Source organism: Panulirus ornatus, chromosome 3, assembly GCF_036320965.1.
Source record: "Panulirus ornatus isolate Po-2019 chromosome 3, ASM3632096v1, whole genome shotgun sequence".
NCBI lineage: Eukaryota > Metazoa > Arthropoda > Malacostraca > Decapoda > Palinuridae > Panulirus > Panulirus ornatus.
Window position 1 is genome coordinate 71561824 of NC_092226.1, and position 23236 is coordinate 71585059.

The window sequence follows — 23236 nt, forward strand, 5'->3', positions numbered from 1 at the left end:
CAGACTGCATACTTGCCCCTCTTTCCAAAACTCTTGCATTCACATGCCTAACAACCCCATCCATAAACAAATTAAACAACCATGGAGACATCACACACCCCAGCCACAAACCTACATTCACTGAGAACCAATCACTTTCCTCTCTTCCTACATGTACACATGCCTTACATCCTTGATAAAAACTTTTCACTGATTCTAACAACTTGCCTCCCACACCGTATATTCTTAATCCCTTCCACAGAGCATCTCTATCAACTCTATCATATGCCTTCTCCAGATCCATAAATGCTACATACAAATCCATTTGCTTTTCTAAATATTTCTCACATACATTCTTCAAAGCAAACACCTGATCCACACATCCTCTACCACTTCTGAAACCACACTCCTCTTCCCCAATCTGATGATCTGTACATGCCTTCACCCTCTCCATCAATACCCTCCCATATAATTTCCCAGGAATACTCAACAAACTTATACCTCTGTAATCTGAGCACTCACTTTTATCCCCTTTGTCTTTGTACAATGGCACTATGCAAGCATTCCACCAATCCTTAGGCACCTCACCATGAGTCACACATACATTAAATAACCTTCCCAATCAGTCAACAATACAGTCACCCCATTTTTTAATAAATTCCACTGCAACATCAACCAAACCTGCTGCCTTGACGGCTTTCATCTTCCACAAAGCTTTTACTACCTCTTCTCTGTTTACCAAATCATTCTCCCTAACCCTCTCACTTTGCATACCACCTCGACCAAAACACCCAATATCTGCCACTCTATCATCAAACACATTCATCAAACCTTCAAAATACTCACTCCATCTCCTTCTCACATTATCCATCTCCTTCTCACATTACCACTACTTGTTATCACCTCCCCATTAGCCCCCTTCACAAAAGTTCCCATTGATTCCCTTGTCTTACGCACATTATTTACCTCCTTCCAAAACATCTTTTTATTCTCCCTAAAGTTTAATGATACTCTCTCACCCCAACTCTCATTTGCCCTCTTTTTCACCTCTTGCACCTTTCTCTTGACCTCCTGCCTCTTTCTTTTATACATCTCCCACTCATTTGCATTATTTCATACCACGACATTTGTAGGAACAAAAACATTGATCAGTTTCATTTCATCTTCAGTGTTCAAGAAAATACTCATTATATTAATAATCTGACTAAATCTAACGAACACTTTTATCACATCTGTAAATTTTTTTCTTTTTTTTTCAATGACCTACATGGCATGAGCAAAACATACCTTAGTCAAAGGCCATCTTGGGTGAAAGAAAAAGAATGAAAGACTAAAAGAAAGTAAAAATCAGTTAAAACCCAGCAGGTTTTTGTAGACTTAACTTTTAAAGGAAAGAAAGATTACAGGTAAAGGGAAAGATGAATGGAGGATGAGAATTCTACAGCTTGACTGTTTCAGGCAAGGAGGAGGTATCATAATGGAATACCTTTGAATGGCTTGTCTCCACACAGAAACTGTGAGAAGCAGCAGTGACATTTGTGCCTTGAACCAAAGCCTTAAACATGCACAGATATACATGTGGAGGAAAATCTATGAGAGTGAAACTGGGCTTAAGACTAAGAAAATGAGTAATCCCAACATATTCCATAAAATCTAACTTGATGCAGGTTAACAATAAAAAACTGTCAAGATTTTCCATGCAAATGGACTTGTAGACATGATTTAGCATCATTATACCTTAACTGAACACCATATCAGTGAAGTAAATGATTGGAAACCATGTTAAGGATTTGTATTGATGAGCATGTGAATTTGATTGGTTCAATTTTTCAAACCTTAAGAGAGTAACACTTAACTGGGAAACCTAACCAAATATGGTCAAAATTCAAAATAATTAGAAAAGTTTGTGACCAGAAGGTAAAACTGGAGAAGTATGCATACAATGAAAAGACGCCAGAATTCACTCCATGTCAATCCCCTGGAGATGAAACCTGTAATCTTACCAAACATGATCAAAACCCATCAGAAGCGAAGCTAAAAATCCAAACAAAACTAATGGTCAGAAACTAAAGTTCATATGCTGATGATGAACACATAAGTGCATGTATTCATCTCCATCATTAAAGAAAGACCTAAGACTGATGAAATCAGTCACTTAAGGAAGTTGAATAAAACATCACTGTTTCAGGAAAGTTGATGCCTGGAAAATGAAATAGCTGTGGACATCTTGGACATGTGGATGTGTGATTCAAGCTGCATCACTGATGATGAAGACTCATGAAATGAATATGCCTGCTGAGGTTGACTTTACAAAGTAAAATTCATTATGTAAAGCCTAATTTTGTGATGTACTTGCAGAGAGGTGCAGATACATGAGTGAGCTCAACCTCAAATCTCAGCTATGCACCAATTAAGTTAGAAAGCTTACTAACTCTGACAAAAATTTGTCATGACTCAGCAAAACTGCTGATTGACAACCTACTTAATACATACATACAAATGGATCTGAAAATGCTCTGTTTAGCTCCAACTTCAAACCTTATGCAGATGAACATTTCAATGAATATGCTCAAAAAGTGTGATCAACATCCAACTACATTCAGAGTACCTAATACCTTAAACATCAGGTATGGGCACATGAGAAGATGGATGTTCATATACAGCTGTAATTGTACATGGATGTGCAGATGCTTGATTTAGCTTCTTCAATCTTGAGCTTTGGATCAACAGCAAAAGTAAACTCAGCAAATCTGATAAGAATCAGAGATGATTTTGGTATGTTAGTTATTGCAAAGTTTAGTGTAGATTTACATACGAATGGATGTACACATGGCTTAAATCTCTGAATATGTGTGAGGATCAATTAAATGAATAGCCCCCACCAACTTCAATGTGCTTTAGCAAAGCCTGTGATCAGAAACTGAAGTTAAGATGGATGGATGAAAGAACTTAAAGGTGCATGATACAGCTCCATGTATATATTAGTTCTCAAGATTTAGCAAGATAATCATCAAAAGCAGAAACTTGGGACATATGCACAAAAGGATGCAAGGATGCATAACTAGCCTCCAATCTTTGGACTTGAGGTGAGGACTGATGAAATAAGTAATTTCACCAAATCTGATTAAAATCCAACATCATTTAGCAAAGCCAGTGATGGGAAACCAAAGTTTGAGACATACGTACAGATGGATGTACAGATGCATGACTCGGCTCCATCTTCAAGCATGCATTAGTTCTTACCCTGAGGATCATCCCTGCAAAATTTCAAACTTGTACGACTAGCATTGTAAAAGATGCGAATAAATATTCACAGGCACACTGACGAGGGACAACAGACTGCAGTAAGACTATATCCCTCAATTCTCTGAACGAAATGAATAAATAATTAGGAAATAGTTGTGGCAGTGAGTTACCAAAATTACAACTGCTGTTCTGTTAACTAAGTCAGAAGAGGAACTGGAGAAAATGGCAGGTTGTTTTGATTATGTTTGTAGGAAGAGATTGCTGAAAGTAAAATCAAGGAAATGAAACATGTTGCTTAAAGTAAAATCAGAGAAGTGAAACAGGTTGCTGAAAGTAAAAGATATGAAGTGAAACAGGTTGCTGAAAGTAAAAAAAAGGAAGTGAAACATTCTTGTTTTTGAAAGAGATAAGAAATATCATTTTCTTTGGTCCATACAAGTCAAAAATTGAAAAGAAAGCAATATAAATGGATAGCTTTAGAGTAAAGTTGGAACTATGAAAACAGGCAAGATAAATACTGAAGTCTTTAGAAAGATATGTTGAGTGAAGAAATCATTAAAATAAATCGACAAGTCTTTTCCTAGGGTATACACTGCCACTAATAAGGCGGTAAAGGAGATATCTGGAAGTATGGTTGAAGGTGTTGGCATAGGTATACCATAGAAGAAATGAACTGGAGTGAGTCATTCAAGCTAGCAGTATTTCAAATGTGGACAAAAGAGGACAGACTAATGAGTGTGCAATGAAACCATTCTATATGTGAGGAAGGAGGTATAGATGGAGACACTACTCTTTCTCACTCAAGTGGTCAACATGTGCACAAGGTGAAAGAATGAAAAGTGCTAATGCACCCTTGTCTTGCTCTAAGTGGGTTTACTTTACCTGAATTTGCTATCACATTATTTTTTCTTCTGACATCCAAAATGCACTCAGCATGGAAATGTTTCCACATACTCAATTTGAATGGCCAAGGTTTGACCCACTCATACAAATCTCAAGGTTAATCAAGTCCATATGTTTTAAGTTCTATAGAAGTTACAGAGTGGGTGAGGGGCCAAAGTCTGTGATAACTCTCTTTATCTTTAGAGATGTCCACAACCAGTTGGGTTGACCCAATTGCCTCAGGGGAGAAGATAACTGGTAGATAGAGACAATATATCAACAAATCAATTGCATTACAAAGTCTGGGGATCTTTTATTTTGATTATAGGTGAACTGTGCTTCCTTCTCCTTCTAACTTCAAAATATCAAGTCATTCAATCCATATTTCACCAATATACTGTGTACACTTTAACATTTATTCAAACAATTGAAACAGGCAACTTTAAACTAAACTTATGGAAGAATGTTTCCAACTGCTGCCTCCCACAGATAAAGGAGACACTCTCCTATGTGCAATACACATTTACATTCATGCAACCCTAAAATACTATTCAATGGAAAGCAATAAAGCAGAAACATCCCATGAGGACAACAAAAGGTATGCAGGGAACAGAAAAGAGAGTGGGTGAGAAGAAAGATACTTGCTTTGATTGATTGAAAGGCATAAAAAATAGTACAGCAGATAGCTATAGTGCATGACACTGTGATTCACCTAAATGGTAATTTCATGTTAACTGAGATGGCATGGGTAGCTGAGGCTCTAATCAAGTTGAGAGTGAATGTGAATAAAAGCATGATTATTAGGTTCAGTAGGGTTGAGGGACAAGTTGATTGGGATGTAAGTTTAAATGGAGAAAAAAATTGGAGGAAGTGAATCACAGGGTGGGGGAGGGGGCCAACATTCTGGGAGCGATGAAGAATGTGTGGAAGGGGAGAACGTTATCTTGGAGAGTAAAAATAGATATGTTAGAAGGAACAGTAGTTCCAACAAGTCTATATAGTTGTGAGGGATGGGCTATAGATACGGTTGTACAGAGGAGGGTGAATGTGTTGGAAACGAAATGCTGTGGTGTGAGGTGGTTTCATTAAGTAACGATAGCGTGAGAGATGTGTGGTAATAAAAAAAGTATGGATGAGGGAGCAAAAGAGGGTGCGTTGAAATGGTTTGGACATAGAGAGAGTGAGGAAAGATTGACAAAGAGGATGTATGTGTCAGAGGTGGAGGGAAGGAGAAGCAGGAGATCAAATTGGAGGTGGAAGGATGGAGAAAGGAAAGATTTTGAGCAATCAGGCCCTAAACATACTTGCTTGCCTTCATCCATTCCTGGCGCTACCCCGCCCCACAGGAAACAGCATCGCTACCCCCTGCTTCAGTCAGGTAGTGCCAGGAAAACAGACAAAAAGGCTACATTCGTTCACACTCAGTCTCTAGCTGTCATGTGTAATGCACTGAAACCATAGCTCCCTATTCATCTCCAAGCCCCACAGGCCTTTCCATGGTTTACCCCATACGTTTCACATGCCCTGGTTCAGTTCATTGACAGCACGTCGACCCCAATATACCACACTGTTCCAATTCACTCTACTCCTTGCATGCCTCTCATCCTCCTGTATGTTCAAGCCCCAATCGCTCAAAATCTTTTTCACTCCATCCCTCCACCTCCAATTTGGTCTCCTGCTTCTCCTTGTTCCCTCCACCTCCAATACATATATCCTCTTTGTCAACCTTTCCAAACTCATTCTCTCCATATGTCCAAACCATTTTAACTCACCCTCTTCTGCTCTCTGAACCACAGTCTTTCTATTACCACACATCTCTCATACCCTTTCATTATTTACCCTTGCCTGAGCCACGCACCCATTTCATTGACTAACCCCAAGGGGTGGATGAATAGCAGGTAAAAACTGGGGACTGACTGCAGTGACCAGGATCTGAACCTGTGTGTTTGACCCTGGGCAGCCAATGAATGCGTCTTGATCAGGGACACTAACACATCTACCCTACAAACTGAACAGTCCACTATATGCACAAATTACAAACAACAGACAGTTTAATTTTTATCCTCAGCATTTACCCTAAATATTCTGATATCAGAATGTAAGATGCTCATCTATGAACACAGAGATATGTGAGCATCACAGGTCTTGGGATTCAAATCAAAGTGTAATAGATTACTCCTCAAATAGGCTTCCAAGGGCATGATAAAGATGATGCTTTAGGCAAAACTGCATATGATAAAGACACCAATGAAAACAATGGGTTGTCAATAACATTTCATGGAACTGTAATTAGGAAGGAAGTGACAAATCTCTCTGAAGCAGATTAGTGCAAATAGGCACTAGTAGAAACATTTTTCATAAAAAAAGAAGGAACAGAGAATTGGGCCAGGTGAGGGTAGTCCCTCAAAGGCTCAGTCCTCTGTTCTTAACGCTACCTCGCTAATTGCGGGAAATGGCGAATAGTTTAAAAGAAAAGAAAAGAAAGAAACATTTTTCATCATATTGAAATGAGTCATGTAAAGGTATGGAGAAAGCTTCAGAGTCAGTCAAATACAAGCTGTTGTCAGAGCTATATCGAGGCAAAGCTACAGGTACCATTGGCACTTTGGCCCATCTGGAGATGCTAATCATGTGATCTATAAGGTTTGTGGCCAGAGATATGGACACAAAAAGAATACTATGACTTAGACTTGTGAAAAAGTAGAACCTATTTGGAATAGGTTCAAACACCCAGGAAGAAGTGGCACAATCCCTCTTTTATTGTTAATAATAATATACCTAAAATTCTAGACCTGTATCCACTCACTGTATTTACTAAATGAAATTACTGTACAAAAGACTGCCAGCTAATACAATGAACCAACTTTATAACAATTCATTTAATAATTATCTGCCCAATGCAGTATGATGAAGATCCTTTGCAACCTATGTAATCCATTTCCACTGCTGCTTACTGGATGAGCAGGGGGTGCACAAATCATTCTAGTGCAACATAAATTAGCATGGTTAAGAACTGGAAGCTATGGATGAGTATAAACCATGGGGTAAAGATGAGAATAGATGAAGATGGAAAACTGAAACTGAAAGTACTGTAAAGTCATTAAAGGGAGATAAATCTAAGACCTGAATGGGGAAATTTCAAGTGTGATGCGTGCTGGAAGCTTCCCTGGGGCATTACTTGTCCCAGTGATGTTGTATGGATGTGCAACTTAAGTGTATATGGATCAGGACTGGAAGAACAAAATACTTGCAGAAGAGATGGATAACTTCTGTGAAGCAGTATACTGGATCTGAGGGGATAGATATCATGATGAATGCATTAAAAGAAAAAAATTCTATATCTTGTTTATTCATTATACTTGATTGCCATTTTCCATGTTAGCCAGGTAGTGCTAGGAAACAGATGAAGAATGACCCTTCTTACATGCTACTTCCCAAAAGCCCCTAAACCTGCATGGAGCATAGATCACAGAGTGTAGTGATGTTAGGTACTCATCATGATGGAGTGAGCTATGTGAGTATGTGCTTTTTGCTTGCGTGGTGATGATACTGTTGAATGGGAAGATAACATGGATGAAGATGGGAAATAATCAATGGGGATGTTTTAGAGCTTGAATTCCATATATTCTGTAAATGCCAGCCCTCTGATTTTCAGTATTTTGTGTACATTTTTTCAAAGGTTGCATGAACTAGGTAGGTTGGGGGAAGTTTAAACCTTTTCCTGCATAAACTGCAAGTAAGCAATGAGTCTTTCATTTCCCTTTACTGCATAACTCTAAAACTGCCACAACAAAAGAAAAATATTTCTTTCACCTAGTTGTATCATAACATTTGAAGTCCTTCAAAATTTGCATAAAAATCTGAAAGTTCAAAGTATGACAATAAATATAAAGTTCACAGCTGGAAAATGCTCTCAATCTCTGTGTGTTTTTGATTTTATTAAATATCTTATGTCTTACAAATATACTCAATATTAAATCATCTATCATTTCAAACACTACTCTCTGCCTGAATCTTTGTAACATGCTGCTAAAAAGACTATAAATATGTCTGTTTACAGTTTTTGCACTCATGTTTCTTCAGTGTCTGTGTGTATGATGTTTGAGCTTGGATTTTTATTTGTAATCAAGTTACGTATGATGCTATATTATCATAAGGTATTCATCAGCATGTTTTTATATCTTCTTAAAAGCATGTATAAGCCCCAAGTTTTGAAGCTGCATTTTCTTAGCATGCACTATAGAGTGTGTATCTACCTTCAACTAAATGACTGATCATGCAACAAGCTCTTTAAATTTTGCGATTTTATTTATATCCTCTAATAATCATACATAGATCAGAAGTTTTAAAGGGCCCCCTTCAGTTAGCACACGATGGGTAGTGCTTATTTACATTCAATAATCTGACTGATTATGCAATGAGTGAGTTACCAATTACATGTCATGGATATTTCATAGCTAAATTTTGATCCTGGTATAGCTGATTTATTTTTCGACTATTATTAATTGCTATGTAACTAACACTTTATTTTCTCTTATGAGCTGATACTGGTCAGATAAAAAAAAAAAAAAAAAAAAAAGCTGCTGCTAAGCACAGTTTTCATGCTTATGCTTGTATTTCCAAAATGTTTCATTTTCCAATTCCAATCGTGAGTAGCAAGAGGTAGAAGCCTGCAACTAATGTAGATACTGAAGCCACTATAGCACAGTCTAAGAATGGGAGTGAGTTTGAGACATTGATGAAATCTGATTATGTTGCCTCAGAGATACAATTTGGTGATGGGGAGGTGGAAACACCTGACTGCAGGTACTGGTTGCTTTGTAAGGGGAAAACCTCTTGCCAAAAGTGTCACTGAAGACTAAAAATCTATTAACAGTGAATGGCTGATCCTTTTATCTATTGAGAGACTAAATCACTAAATACTCGTGACTGTTTGTTTTTCAATGGTTATGTGGAATAGTACACAGGCTTAGCATATAATTCATGATCCAAAATTATTTCCTGTTGTGCTATTCCAACAAAAGTTCCCTGTGCTTGCCTTAAGCTCAGAAATATGGAGTGACATATCTATGGCAAGTATATCTATGGCAAGTACTTATCATAAAGACATGTAAGTAATTCTTACCTAAAGTAGATATTCTCTCGAGGGGGTTGTGGTAAACGAGTAATCTTCACAGGTAGATTGGAGTGAGCTGATTTGTGATGACGATTGATAGGATGATGACGAGCCCGCTCACCACAGTAACCACATTCATATTCTGCACGATACAACTGTTCAAAAATTTCTCGTCTAAGTTTCTTCACCTTTACTTGTCTATCAGGATGGATCTGATGAAACAAAGCATAAGAAGTTCTAGCTGAATCCATAACAGAAATAAGGAAAAGCAAATTAGTTCAGCCTTTTATGGTCATAACACAAAAACATATATGCACGGAAAAATTTATGCTCTACATCAGTACAAATGTTACTTACTTTACTCATATGCATCTTAAGATCATCTAACTTTTCACTGCTCTTCTTGCACAGACCACATTTGTAAATCATATCTTCACCCTCCGTTTCTGAACTTGATTGTACAAGAGACTCTCCGTCATCTTCAGGAACATCAGAGGCTTCAACTGGCTCCTCTTCTTCCGTGTCCATACTATATCTTCGTGGTGATTTCATATCCTTACCACTTCCTCTCCGTTTTGATATAAGCAATGGTTTAATACTGGGACTTTCTGAGCTACTGGTAACGACAGTGCTAGAAGCAACAGCAGTGGAGGTTGAAGTGCTGATTCCACTGTCAGTTGTACTTACATCTGCATCTAATTCTAAGGTATCACTTTCTTCAATATCTAGTCTAGTCTGAGGTAATTCTTTATCAGCAGTTGTGCTACTAACTACTTGGTTTGAAACTTCTCCACAATGTCGTACAACCAGTTTAAATTTGAATTCAAGAAGAGGGTGGTTTTGAATCCAGTGATCCATTGCTTGTGCAAGGGATATACTTTCTGCAATACAATGAATACACTTATATATATGCACTTCAGTAAAGATCTTGTCTCCTTCTTCTCTTCTCACTTGATAAGGAAGGTCTCTGTGTTGTTTCTTCATATGTACCTCCATTGCTATCTTACTTGACCGCTGACTACAGTGGCAACAGCTATAAATAATGTCTGGTTCACTGCTTGCAACTGTTGAAGGGTACACACTACTCACATCTGATATTTCACTCGCAGCCTTTTCAGGTAAAAGACCAGATACAGGAGAGGAGGAGGATGGGTTAGAGAAGGATTTCCTAGCTTTAGATCTCGCTGGTTTAGGACCTGGACTTAATTTTGGTAACCTACTGCTAACGGGTATTTGGGGAACAGAACCTTCACTATTTTCTGAATTACTAACTTCACCTTCAGTTTCCAGCAAATCTTCCTCTGTTTTGTCACACAAAAGGTAGGTAATGTTTGGCTTTAGCTGCTGATGTTTCCACTTATGATGACGCAAGGCATCTAGATTTGTGTTAAAGCGACCATTGCAGTGCAAGCACATAAACAAACGGGTATCTGCATGCTTGTTGCGTTTGTGGTGGTTAAGTCCTGATGTTGTACTTGTGGTATATGGACAGAATGGACAACTGTGTGTCTTAATGACTTCTACGTGCAACTCCTCCATACTGACAGTTCCTTCTTCTATAATACCTTCTCCAATCTCAACCCCTAATTTTACTTCCTTTTTCAGTTCACCTGAATGGATACCTTTTCCAATCAATTCTGAGGCTTGAGTCCCTTTAATCAAAGGTTTTCCTTGCATTCCTTCTCCTTTTACATGTGCTGCATCACTACCATCTTCACTTATACATGCTTTGTTATCCTCCTGGTCAGTCTCCCCTAAAGCAACGTTATTAGAAAGGCTTTCATCAACCTTTTGGACCTTGCAGCGTTGTGACACATCTAGTACTTCACTCTGTAGTTTTGGGTGCTTGACACTACTGTGCTGCTTTACTGCATCTTCACTGTTGCTTGCGAATGGACAATAATGACATTTGTACCTAGAAAATATATGTGTTAATATCTGAATTATGTAAGAAGGAGCAATACTGATAAACAAGATAACAGATAGATAAAATAAATTATCCAGCATAAGTCTTTTCTATTATACTTAATCACTATTTCCGGCATCAAGCAAGATTGCACCAGGAAACAGACAAAGAATGGCCTATCCACTCATATATACACATATATAACATGGGAGACGCGGTTAAGTATAATACAGAAGTAAACAAATACTTTTTTTTTTTTTTTTTTTTTTGCTTTGTCGCTGTCTCCCGCGTTTGCGAGGTAGCGCAAGGAAACAAATACATAAATAAATATACACCCCATACACATGTATATACATACGTCCACACACGCAAATATACATACCTACACAGCTTTCCATGGTTTACCCCAGACGCTTCACATGCCCTGATTCAATCCACTGACAGCACGTCAACCCCGGTATACCACATCGATCCAATTCACTCTATTCCTTGCCCTCCTTTCACCCTCCTGCATGTTCAGGCCCCGATCACACAAAATCTTTTTCACTCCATCTTTCCACCTCCAATTTGGTCTCCCTCTTCTCCTTGTTCCCTCCACCTCTGACACATATATCCTCTTGGTCAATCTTTCCTCACTCATTCTCTCCATGTGACCAAACCATTTCAAAACACCCTCTTCTGCTCTCTCAACCACGCTCTTTTTATTTCCACACATCTCTCTTACCCTTACGTTACTTACTCGATCAAACCACCTCACACCATACATTGTCCTCAAACATCTCATTTCCAGCACATCCATCCTCCTGCACACAACTCTATCCATAGTCCACGCCTCGCAACCATACAACATTGTTGGAACCACTATTCCTTCAAACATACCCATTTTTGCTTTCCGAGATAATGTTCTCGACTTCCACACATTCTTCAAGGCTCCCAGAATTTTCGCCCCCTCCCCCACCCTATGATCCACTTCTGCTTCCATGGTTCCATCCGCTGCCAGATCCACTCCCAGATATCTAAAACACTTCACTTCCTCCAGTTTTTCTCCATTCAAACTCACCTCCCAATTGAATTGACCCTCAACCCTACTGTACCTAATAACCTTGCTCTTATTCACATTTACTCTTAACTTTCTTCTTTCACACACTTTACCAAACTCAGTCACCAGCTTCTGCAGTTTCTCACATGAATCAGCCACCAGCGCTGTATCATCAGCGAACAACAACTGACTCACTTCCCAAGCTCTCTCATCCCCAACAGACTTCATACTTGCCCCTCTTTCCAAAACTCTTGCATTCACCTCCCTAACAACCCCATCCATAAACAAATTAAACAACCATGGAGACATCACACACCCCTGCTGCAAACCTACATTCACTGAGAACCAATCACTTTCCTCTCTTCCTACACGTACACATGCCTTACATCCTCGATAAAAACTTTTCACTGCTTCTAACAACTTCCCTCCCACACCATATATTCTTAACACCTTCCACAGAGCATCTCTATCAACTCTATCATATGCCTTCTCCAGATCCATAAATGCTACATACAAATCCATTTGCTTTTCTAAGTATTTCTCACATACATTCTTCAAAGCAAACACCTGATCCACACATCCTCTACCACTTCTGAAACCACACTGCTCTTCCCCAATCTGATGCTCTGTACATGCCTTCACCCTCTCAATCAACACCCTCCCACATAATTTGCCAGGAATACTCAACAAACTTATACCTCTGTATATATATATATATATATATATAGCGGGGGGAGCGGGGGGCTGGAAATCCTCCCCTATCGTTTTCTTTTAATTTTCCAAAAGAAGGAACAGAGAAGGGGGCCAGGTGAGGATATTCCCTCAAAGCTCCAGTCCTCTGTTCTTAATGATACCTTGCTAACGTGGGAAATGGCGAATATTTTTTTTTTTATTATTTTGCTTTGTCACTGTCTCCCGCGTTAGCCAGGTAGCGCGAGGAAACAGATGAAAGAATGGCCCACCCCACCCACATACACATGTATATACATACGCGTCCACACACACAAATATACATACCTAAACATCTCGACGTATACATATATATACACACAGACATATACATATATACACATGTACATCATTCATACTGTCTGCCTTTATTCTTTCCCATCGCCACTCCACCACACATGAAATAACAACCCCCTTCCCCCTCATGTGCGCGAGGTAGCACTAGGAAAAGACAACAAAGGCCATATTCGGTCACACTCAGTCTCTAGCTGTCATGTAATAATGAACCGAAAACACAGCTCCCTTTCCACATCGAGGCCCCACAGAACTTTCCACGGTTTACCCCAGATGCTTCACATGCCCTGGTTCAATCCATTAACAGCACGTCCACCCTGGTATACCACATCGTTCCAATTCACTCTACTCTTTGCACGCCTTTCACCCTCCTGCATGTTCAGGCCCCAATCACTCAAAACTTTTTCACTCAATCTTTCCACCTCCAATTTGGTCTCCCACTTCTCGTTCCCTCCACCTCTGACACATATATCCTCTTGGTCAATCTTTCCTCACTCATTCTCTCCATGTGACCAAACCATTTCAAAACATCTTCTGCTCTCTCAACCACACTCTTTTTATTACCACACATCTCTCTTACCCTATTATTACTTAATCAAACCACCTCACACCACATCTTGTCCTCAAACATCTCATTTCCAGCACAGCCACCCTCCTCTGCACAACTCTATCTATAGCCAATGCCTCGCAACCATATAACATTGTTGGCACCACTATTCCTTCAAACATACCCATTTTTGCTTTCCGAGATAATGATCTCGACTTCCACACATTCTTCAACACTCCCAGAACTTTCGCCCCCTCCCATACCCTATGATTCACTTCCGCTTCCATGGTTCCATCCGCTGCCAAAACCACTCTCAGATATCTAAAACACTTCACTTCCTCCAGTTTTTCTCCATTCAAACTTACCTCCTAATTGACTTGTCCCTCAACCCTACTGTACCTAATAACCTTGCTCTTATTCACATTTACTCTCAGCTTTCTTCTTACACACACTTTACCAAACTCAGTCACCAGCTTCTGCAGTTTCTCACATGAATCAGCCACCAGTGCTGTATCATCAGCGAACAACAACTGATTCACTTCCCAAGCTCTCTCATCCACAACAGACTGCATACTAGCCCCTCTTTCCAAAACTCTTGCATTCACCTCCCTAACAACCCCATCCATAAACAAATCAAACAACCATAGAGACATCACACACCTCTGCCACAAACCTACATTCATTGAGAACCAATCACTTTCCTCTCTTCCTACATGTACACATGCCTTACATCCTTGATAAAAACTCTTCACTGCTTCTAACAACTTGCCTCCCACACCATATATTCTTAGTACCTTCCACAGAGCATCTCTATCACCTCTATGCCTTCTCCAGATCCATAAGTGCTACATACAAATCCATTTGCTTTTCTAAGTATTTCTCACATACATTCTTCAAAGCAAACACCTGATCCACACATCCTCTACCACTTCTGAAACCACACTGCTCTTCCCCAATCTGATGCTCTGTATATGCCTTCACCCTCTCAATCAATACCCTCCTATATAATTTACCAGGAATACTCAACAAACTTATACCTCTGTAATTTGAGCACTCACTTTTATGTATATAAATACACATGTGTATTCTTACATGTGTATGTGTATGTGGGTGGGTTGGACCATTCTTCATTTGTTTCTTTGCGCTACCTCGCTAACGCAGGAGAGCGAATGAACCAGGATTGAACCAGGGCATGTGAAGTGTGTGTGGTAAACCATGGAAAGGTCTGTGGGGCCTTTATGTGGATAGGGACCTGTGGTTTTGGTGCATTACACATGACAGCTAGAGACTGAGTGTGAACGAATGTGGCCATCTTTTTTCTGTTTTCCTGGTGCTACCTCGCTGTAGAAGGGGGTAGCGATGCTTTCCTGTGGGGCAAGGTAGCGCTAAGAATAGATGAAGGTAAGCAAGTATGAATATGTACATGTGTATATATGTATATGTCTGTGTAAATATATTTATTTCCCATTAAGAACAGAGGACTGAGCCTTAAAGGAAATATCCTCACTTGGCCCCAATCTCTGTTCCTTTTTTTTTGGGGGGGAAAGGAAAAAATAGGAGGGGAGGATTTCCAGTCCTCCGACTCCCTCCCCTTTTAGTCACCTTCTATGACACGCAGGGAATATGTGGGAAGGTGTCATGTTTAGTGTAATGAAACCAGAAGCTACCGTCTACAGCTAAGCTTCTGAGATAACTCCATGACTTACATCCATTGCTTCATATGACTTGATTTATCCTAATGACAGCAAGTTGCCCTCTATATATCAAATAATCTAAACTCATTCTATATAATATATGCCTCATGCCCTCCTGTATGATTATGCTCCAAAGTTTCCTTCATTGCATCCTCCTCATCAATCTCCCTCACCCCTTTACCTTCACCACTCCTGAAACTATCCTTTTTGTCAGTCTCCTTTCACTCATCCTCTCCACTGGTTCAAACTATTTCAGCACACTCTGGTCAGCCCTCTCAACCAGACTGTGGTCATTAATACACCTTAATCTGACATTTGTCCAGTCTAGTCATTAATACACCTTAATCTGACATTTGTCATTTCATACATAACATTTCATCATCTATTTACCTATATCTCCAATGCCTGTACATTGCATCATCAAGCATTTCATTTCCAACACATCCATCCTGTTCCTTTTTCTTTTTTGCTAATTATCTATCTATCTATATCTCTCATGCCCATTTCCTTTAGGAACTCCCACAATGGGGAGGCCATGGCAAAAAAGTTTCCATAACTGTTGAACTCCAGTGCCACTTCTTAGTGACTAAGACTTGCGTCAACAGAGCACTGTCAGGACTATCAAATAAAGTACTATACAATTTCCATGTGTAAATAAGTTGGTTTTGGTCAGCTAAGAAAATATAGAACTATCATGGTGGATACAATGTAGTAATGTTCATTTGTATGTTTAAGTAAACACTGAAATAAGTGATTCGGTCTTGCATTCATCAACGGCAAATTCGTGCCTCAGTCTGAGGAAAAATAACTGGCAAAGTTATTTTCCCAATAAATAATTTTCTTTAATCACACTGTCAAATGCTGGCCACCTAATAATATCTTCCTCACATTTTTTAACTGTTATTTCCCAGTTCTCTTTAAATTCTTCATACCTTGTGTTTAATAACCAAGGCATCACTTTTTATGTAATCTCAATGCTAAGTGTAGGAAAGTGGCAACAACTAGCTTTACTGATCGCCAAAAATACATGCAAAATATCATTACAAAAGTTAAAAACATTAATGTTGTGTCTTTGTCACTTGAAAGTGTGGATATGAATAATAGCTTAAATGTTTCAAGATGATTTAACATGCACCATCAAGCAATAAATGCATGAGAAAGAAATGCATAGCAAAAGAGAAATAATAAATCAATCAATATTCACACTATTTATATCATACTCTAGTTGTAGAGAAATAGCCATCACATGGTATATATATATATATATATATATATATATATATATATATATATATATATATATATATATATATATATATATATATAACCCTACATTACAAACTGCAAGAATATTTGCTTTAATGCTAATAACAATATTTCTGTGCTTAAGTGTGTAAGTTATATCATCAGCAGACCTGGCTTGGTGCATGGCAGTGGTATGACTCTTGAGTCCAGCAGCTGAGCGGCACTCTGACCCACAAGTTTCACAGACGAAGCGACCTCGCTCACTGCCAGAGTCGTGCAGGACAACACCACCTTGCTGGGGGGAACCCTCACCTAGTAGATGTCGGGAAGGACCAAGGGTAGTTGGGAAGGGTGGGAGGGTTCATTAAATACTTTTACACTGTACTTGTATTCAAGAGATAGAAAGCTGATAGTGGCATTCACGTGAAAGGGAGTTTACGTAAAGGGACTAAAACTTCATTAATGAACTTTGAAAATGATCTAAAAAAGTTTAGGTCTATATATGAATATCACCATTTGTTAATAGCATAAATTTCCTCTGACTGATCTGCAATACTGACAGTGAACTTCAAGCTTTGTAAGAAAACTAATTTTTTTTCTTTCTCCAAGGTCAATTTTAATTCAAAACAATAAAATTTTGTTTGTGAAACTTAGGAATCATAACAACTAAGTTAAATACGAGATAAGCACATTAAATACAGTTCATTCATTGGGACAGACATCAGGTGCTATCTGGGCAAAAAACAGTTTTAATTAAGGACAGACTAACATATCTGATATGAAAGTGAGAGAGTGGAATACCATGTTCTTAAAAACTCCTTCGCAAGTTTTAGTTAGGATGCTGCTAACAATATTCTAGAATCATAATGTTCATCAAGATACCTGCATTATATTCAATATTCAGGTTCACAATCAATCAGGTATATATAAAAAGGATGGAGAGATAGACACACCACTGTAACTTCATCACTAATGTGCAATTAGGCATTAATACAATTCAGTTCAGATACATCTAAAGTTTCACATAATGACATATGAAGGTTCAGCTTATCAGCCTAATTTGTTAAATTATAGACATGGGTGTCGAGGGGTAGGAGTGGGGGTCGGCATTCAGCACGCCATCATCTCTCTTAACCACAATCTTCTCTCTATATTTATATCTCTGATGACTGTTCCCATTGAAACTCTCTCAAAGGGGTGGCCACTTCAATAGTCTCTCCATAATTAATGAAATCCATTGCTGCACTCTTATCATTACCAAACTCTTCTCTTACCATTCCACGACTTACATGACCAAACCCCCTCACACCACATATTGTCCTCAAACATATCATTTCCAATACATCCTTATCTATAGCCCATGCCTTACATCCAAATAATATTGTTGGGACCACTATACCTTCATATATACCCATTTTTGCCCTCCCAGATGAAGTTCTCTTTTCTAAACTGTATATGGCGAATAGTTTGAAAGAAAGAAAGAAATATGTATTTCAATTTCATAATACTTGATTGCTGTTTCCTGCATCAGCGTTAGTGCCAAGAAACAGACAAAGAACAACCCATCCACTCATATACATACACACACATATTTCATGTGTGGCGGAGTGGTGACGGGATGGACGAAGAAAGCAAGTATGAATATGTACATGTGTATACATGTGTATGTCTGCGTATGTATATGTATGTATACATTGAAATGTATAGGTATGTATGTCTGCGTGTGTGGGTGTTTACGTATACACGTGCATGAATGTATGTATGTATGTATGTATGTATGTGGGTGGGTAAAAGCATGTAGAGAGCATCAGATTGGGGAAGAGCAGTGTGGTTTCAGGAGTGGTAGAGGATGAGTGGATCAGGTGTTTGCTTTGAAGAATGTATGAGAAATACTTAGAAAGACATGGATTTGTATGTAGCATTTATGGATCTGAAGCAACCTTTTAATATGATAGAGTTGACAAGAGATGTTTTGTGGAAGATATTAAGAGTACATGGTGTGAGAGGTATGTTGCTAGAAGCAGTGAAAAGTTTTTATCAAGGATGTAAAGCATGTGCACGAGTAGGAAGGGAGGAAAGTGATTGGTTCCTAACGAATGTCAGTTTGCAGCAGGGGTGTTTGATGTCTCCATGGTTGTTTAATTTGTTTATGGATGGGGTTGTTAGGGAGTTGAATGCAAGAGTTTTGAAGAAAGGGGCAAGTATGCAGTCTGTTGTAGATGAGAGGGCTTGGGAGGTGAATCAGTTGTTGTTTGCTGATGATAAAGCACTGGTGGCTGATTCAGGTGAGAAACTGCAGGGTTATTAGGTTCAGTACGGTTGAGGGACAAGTTAATTGGGAGGTAAGTTTGAATGGAGAAAAACTGGAGGAAGTGAAGTGTTTCAGATATTTGGGAGTGGATTTAACAGCAGATGGAACCATGGAAGCACAAGTGAGTCACAGGGCGGTGGTAGTGGTGGGGATGGTGTGGGGGTGGGGGGTAAAGGTCCTAAGAGTATTGAAGAAAGTGTGGAAGGCAAGAACGTTATCTCAGAGAGCAAAAAAGGGTATGTTTGAAGGAATAGTGGTTCCGACAATGTTATACGGTTGCGAGGCATGGGGTATAAATAAGGTTGTGTGGAGGAGGGTGGATGTGTTGGAAATGAGCTGTTTGAGGACAATATGCGGTGTGAGATGGTTTGATCGATTGTAATGAAAGGGTAAGAGAGATGTGTGGTAATAAAAAGAGTGTGTTTGAGAGAGCAGAAGACAGTGTATTGAAATGGTTTGGTCATATGGAGAGAATGAGAGAGGAAAGATTGACAAAAGAGGATACATGTGTCAGAGGTGGAGGGAACGAGGAGAAGTGGGAGACCAAATTGGAGGTGAAAGGATGGAGTGAAAAAGATTTTGAGCGATTGGGACCTGGATATACTAGAGGGTGAAAGGCGTGCAAGGAATAGAGTGAACTGAAACGATGTGGTATATCGGGGTTGACGTGCTGTCATTGGATTGAACCAGGGCCATTATCTCGGAAAGCAAAAATGGGTATGTTTGAAGGAATGGTGGTTCCAACAATGTTATATGGTTGCGAGGCGTGGGCTATGGATAGAGTTGTGCACGGGAGGGTGGATGTGCTGGAAATGAGATGTTTGAGGACAATATGTGGTGTGAGGTGGTTTGATCGAGTAAGTAATAATAAGGTGGGAGAGATGTGTGGTAATAAAAAGAGTGTGGTTGAGAGAGCAGAAGAGGGTGTTTTGAAATGGTTTGGTCACATGGAGGGAATGAGTGAGGAAAGATTGACCAAGAGAATATATGTGTCAGAGGTGGAGGGAATGAGAAGGTGGAGACCAAATTGGAGGTGGAAAGATGGAGTGAAAAAGATTTTGAGTGATCAGGGCCTGAACATGCAGGAGGGTGAAAGGCGTGCAAGGAATAGAATGAATTGGAACGATGTGGTATACCGGGGTCGACGTGCTGTCAATGGATTGAACCAGGGCATGTAAAGCGTCTGGAATAGGCTACAGAAAGTTCTGTGGGGCCTGGATGTGGAAAGGGAGCTGTGGTTTCGGTGCATTATTACATGACAGCTAGAGACTGAGTGTGAACGAGTGTGGCCTTTGTTGTCTTTTCCTGGCGCTACCTCGTACACATGAGGGGGAGGGGGTTGTTATTCCATGTGTGGTGAGGTGGCGATGGGAATGAATAAAGGCAGACAGTATGAATTATGTACATGTGTATATATGTATATGTCTGTGTGTGTATATATATGTATACATTGAGATGTATAGGTATGGATATTTGCGTGTGTGGACGTGTATGTATATACATGTGTACGTGGGTGAGTTGGGCCATTCTTTTGTCTGTTTCCTTGCGCTACCTCACTAACATGGGAGACAGTGACAAAGCAAAATAAATTTAATAAAATATATACATGTCTATGTATGTATATGTATGTATACTGTGAAATGTATAGGTATGCATATGTGCATGTTTGGGCGTTTTATGTATATACATGTGTATGTGGGTGAGTTAGGCCATTCTTTCATCTGGTTCTTTGAATACATAGACATATACACATATACACAAGTACATTTTCATACTTGCTTGCCTTCATCCATTCCTGCTGCTATCAGCATCCCCCTCCTTTCAACAAGGTAGCGCCAGGAAAAGACCAAAAAAAGGCCACATTTGTTCAAACTCAGTCTCTAGCTGTCATGTGTAATGCACCAAAACCACAGCTCCCTTTCCACATCCAGGCCCCACAGACCATTCCATGGTTTACTCCAGACGCTTCACATGCCCTGGCTCAGTCCACTGACAGCACATTGACCCTGGTATACCACATCATTCCGATTCACTATATTCCTTGCACTCCTTTCACCCTCCTGTACACTCAGGCCCAAATTACTCAAAAAATTTTTTCCACCTCCAATTTGGTCTTCCACTTCTCCTTGTTCCCTCTACCTCTGACACATATATCCTCTTCGTCAATCTTTCCTCACTCATTCTCTCCATATGTCCAAACCATTCCAATACACCCTCTTCTGCTCTCTCAACCACACTTTTTTTATTATCACACATCTCTCTTACCCTTTCATTATTTACTCAATCAAACTACCTCGCACCACATATTGTTCTCAAAAATTTCATTTCCAACACATCCACCCTCCTCCATACAACCCTATCTATAGCCCATGCCTTGCATCCATATAACATTGTTGGAACTACTATTCCTTCAAACACCCCCATTTTTGCCCTCCGAAATAACATTCTCTCCCACACATTCTTCATCGCTTCCAGAACCTTCGCCCCCTCCCCACCCCATTTCCCATCTCAGCGAGGTCGCGCCAGGAAACAGATGAAGAATGGCCCATCCACTCATATACACATATTTACATAAATGCCCATACATGCACATATACATACAAATACAATCAACATATATAAAAAAGCCATGGTGACACCATATTGCCCTGCCTCACACCCACAGGTATACCGAAACTTTTGCTCAACTCTCTATCTATCAACTCTTACATGTGCACTTATTCCTCCATAGAAGGCCTTCACATGTGAATAAAAGCAATGGCTTGCCTGAAGCTATGGATTCCTACCTGAATATATTTGCAAATGATGCAAATGTCAAGAAGGAAGAGAATTGCACGGAGGTTTGCATCAGCTTACAAGGGGACCTTGGTCTGACAAAAGGTTGGTGAGGTTCAACCCATGTAGAGTCATACTTAAAGAATATCTCAATATGATATCATCTTATCATCTAGCAGTAAATAAGCTGCAGGAAATGGTGTGTGAGGAAGATCTGGGAATCGACAGAATCTCTAACATGTCACCAGAGTCCCAACTTAAAAGAATATCTATGAAGACTAACTCCCAGTTAGCAAATATTAGCAGCAATCAAGTTTATGGATAAGGAATTATTCAACAGGCCATTCACTCCATATATATGGCCAAAACTAAAACAAGCTGATCAGGTTTGGTCACCACACCTAAAGAAGCATAAAGAGCTTACAGAGAAGGTCCAGAAGAGAGCAAGGTATTTATTACCAAAACCAAGAGAGCTGAGCTATGAAGAGAGGCTTCAGGCTTTAAATCTGCACACCTTAGAAGAGAAAAGAGTGAGGGGTAATTTGGTCACAGTGTTTAAGTTTTTAAAAAAAGACCAATGATGTTAACAGTGAACAAACACTTCTTCGATAGATAAAGTGATAGATCAACCAGAGGACATAACATGAAATAAAACAAGAAACTTATTAAAAAAGATAAAAGAAAGTACTTTCATAGTATAAGAGAGGCAGGTGAGTGGAATAAAAGGAATGTAGACATGGATAATAAAAACAATATACAATTTAAGAAATCTTATGATAAAGACAGTTCAAGACATGGGGCCCCTAAGTGTAAAACTCCCTCCCTGTAATTACAAATAGGTAATTACCTATTGCAATCATAATACCTAGAGCTATCATCTAGTGGTGGCATAATCTTTTTCTATTCAAGTTCATTGTACAAAGTGTTTTTGGTTGGCCAAGGTTAGGACAATGGTATCTTTCATACCTCACCAGAGGACTTAAGGTCCTGTGTGTGTACGTTTCTTATTTCAAGCCCTTGTAAGTGAGTGCACTTTGCAGCTATTTTTTTCTTTTGCAATGTAAATAAATACACTTACTTAACATGTTTTTATTCTACCTCAATGCTGCTCCACCAGTAATTTGTATCATTCTAGAAAACTTTGTTGTCTAAGCAGCTGCCTACTTGTGCTGACTGTCACCCCTGGCTTCAGATGGGATTCTATGGCAACTCATAATTAAAACTGTGAGCCCTTGCTTTAAAATGTCGTATCCAAGCATAAGATTCTGGTGTATGGTTGATCCTAAACAGGGACCCAAGTTAATAACTAACCCAGTAAGGTCAAATTCTCAGACCAAACTTATGAAACCCATAGTATAAACTTAAACTGCTTAGTATATGAAAAGACAAGAAAATTCTTGGATGATATTTTGTAAAATTTTGAAACCAGGCGCCAAATCATTTGGTTCACACCATCTAAAGAAAAACAAAAAA

The 23236-nt window shown here is 39.2% G+C and overlaps 1 protein-coding gene across 5 annotated transcripts in view; it reads right to left on the reverse strand.

Moving 5' to 3' along the window:
- The window catches only part of LOC139763392 (uncharacterized), a 228827-nt gene that overhangs the window by 7433 nt on the left and 198158 nt on the right, over positions 1 to 23236 (reverse strand). For all 5 annotated transcript variants that reach the window (XM_071689436.1, XM_071689427.1, XM_071689409.1 and 2 more), the window contains 3 exons: positions 16848 to 16989; positions 9581 to 11138; positions 9233 to 9435 (listed from right to left, as the gene is read on the reverse strand). In XM_071689436.1, coding sequence (XP_071545537.1) covers positions 9233 to 9435; positions 9581 to 11138; positions 16848 to 16989 — 1903 coding nt within the window. The remainder of the gene's footprint in view (positions 1 to 9232; positions 9436 to 9580; positions 11139 to 16847; positions 16990 to 23236) is intronic.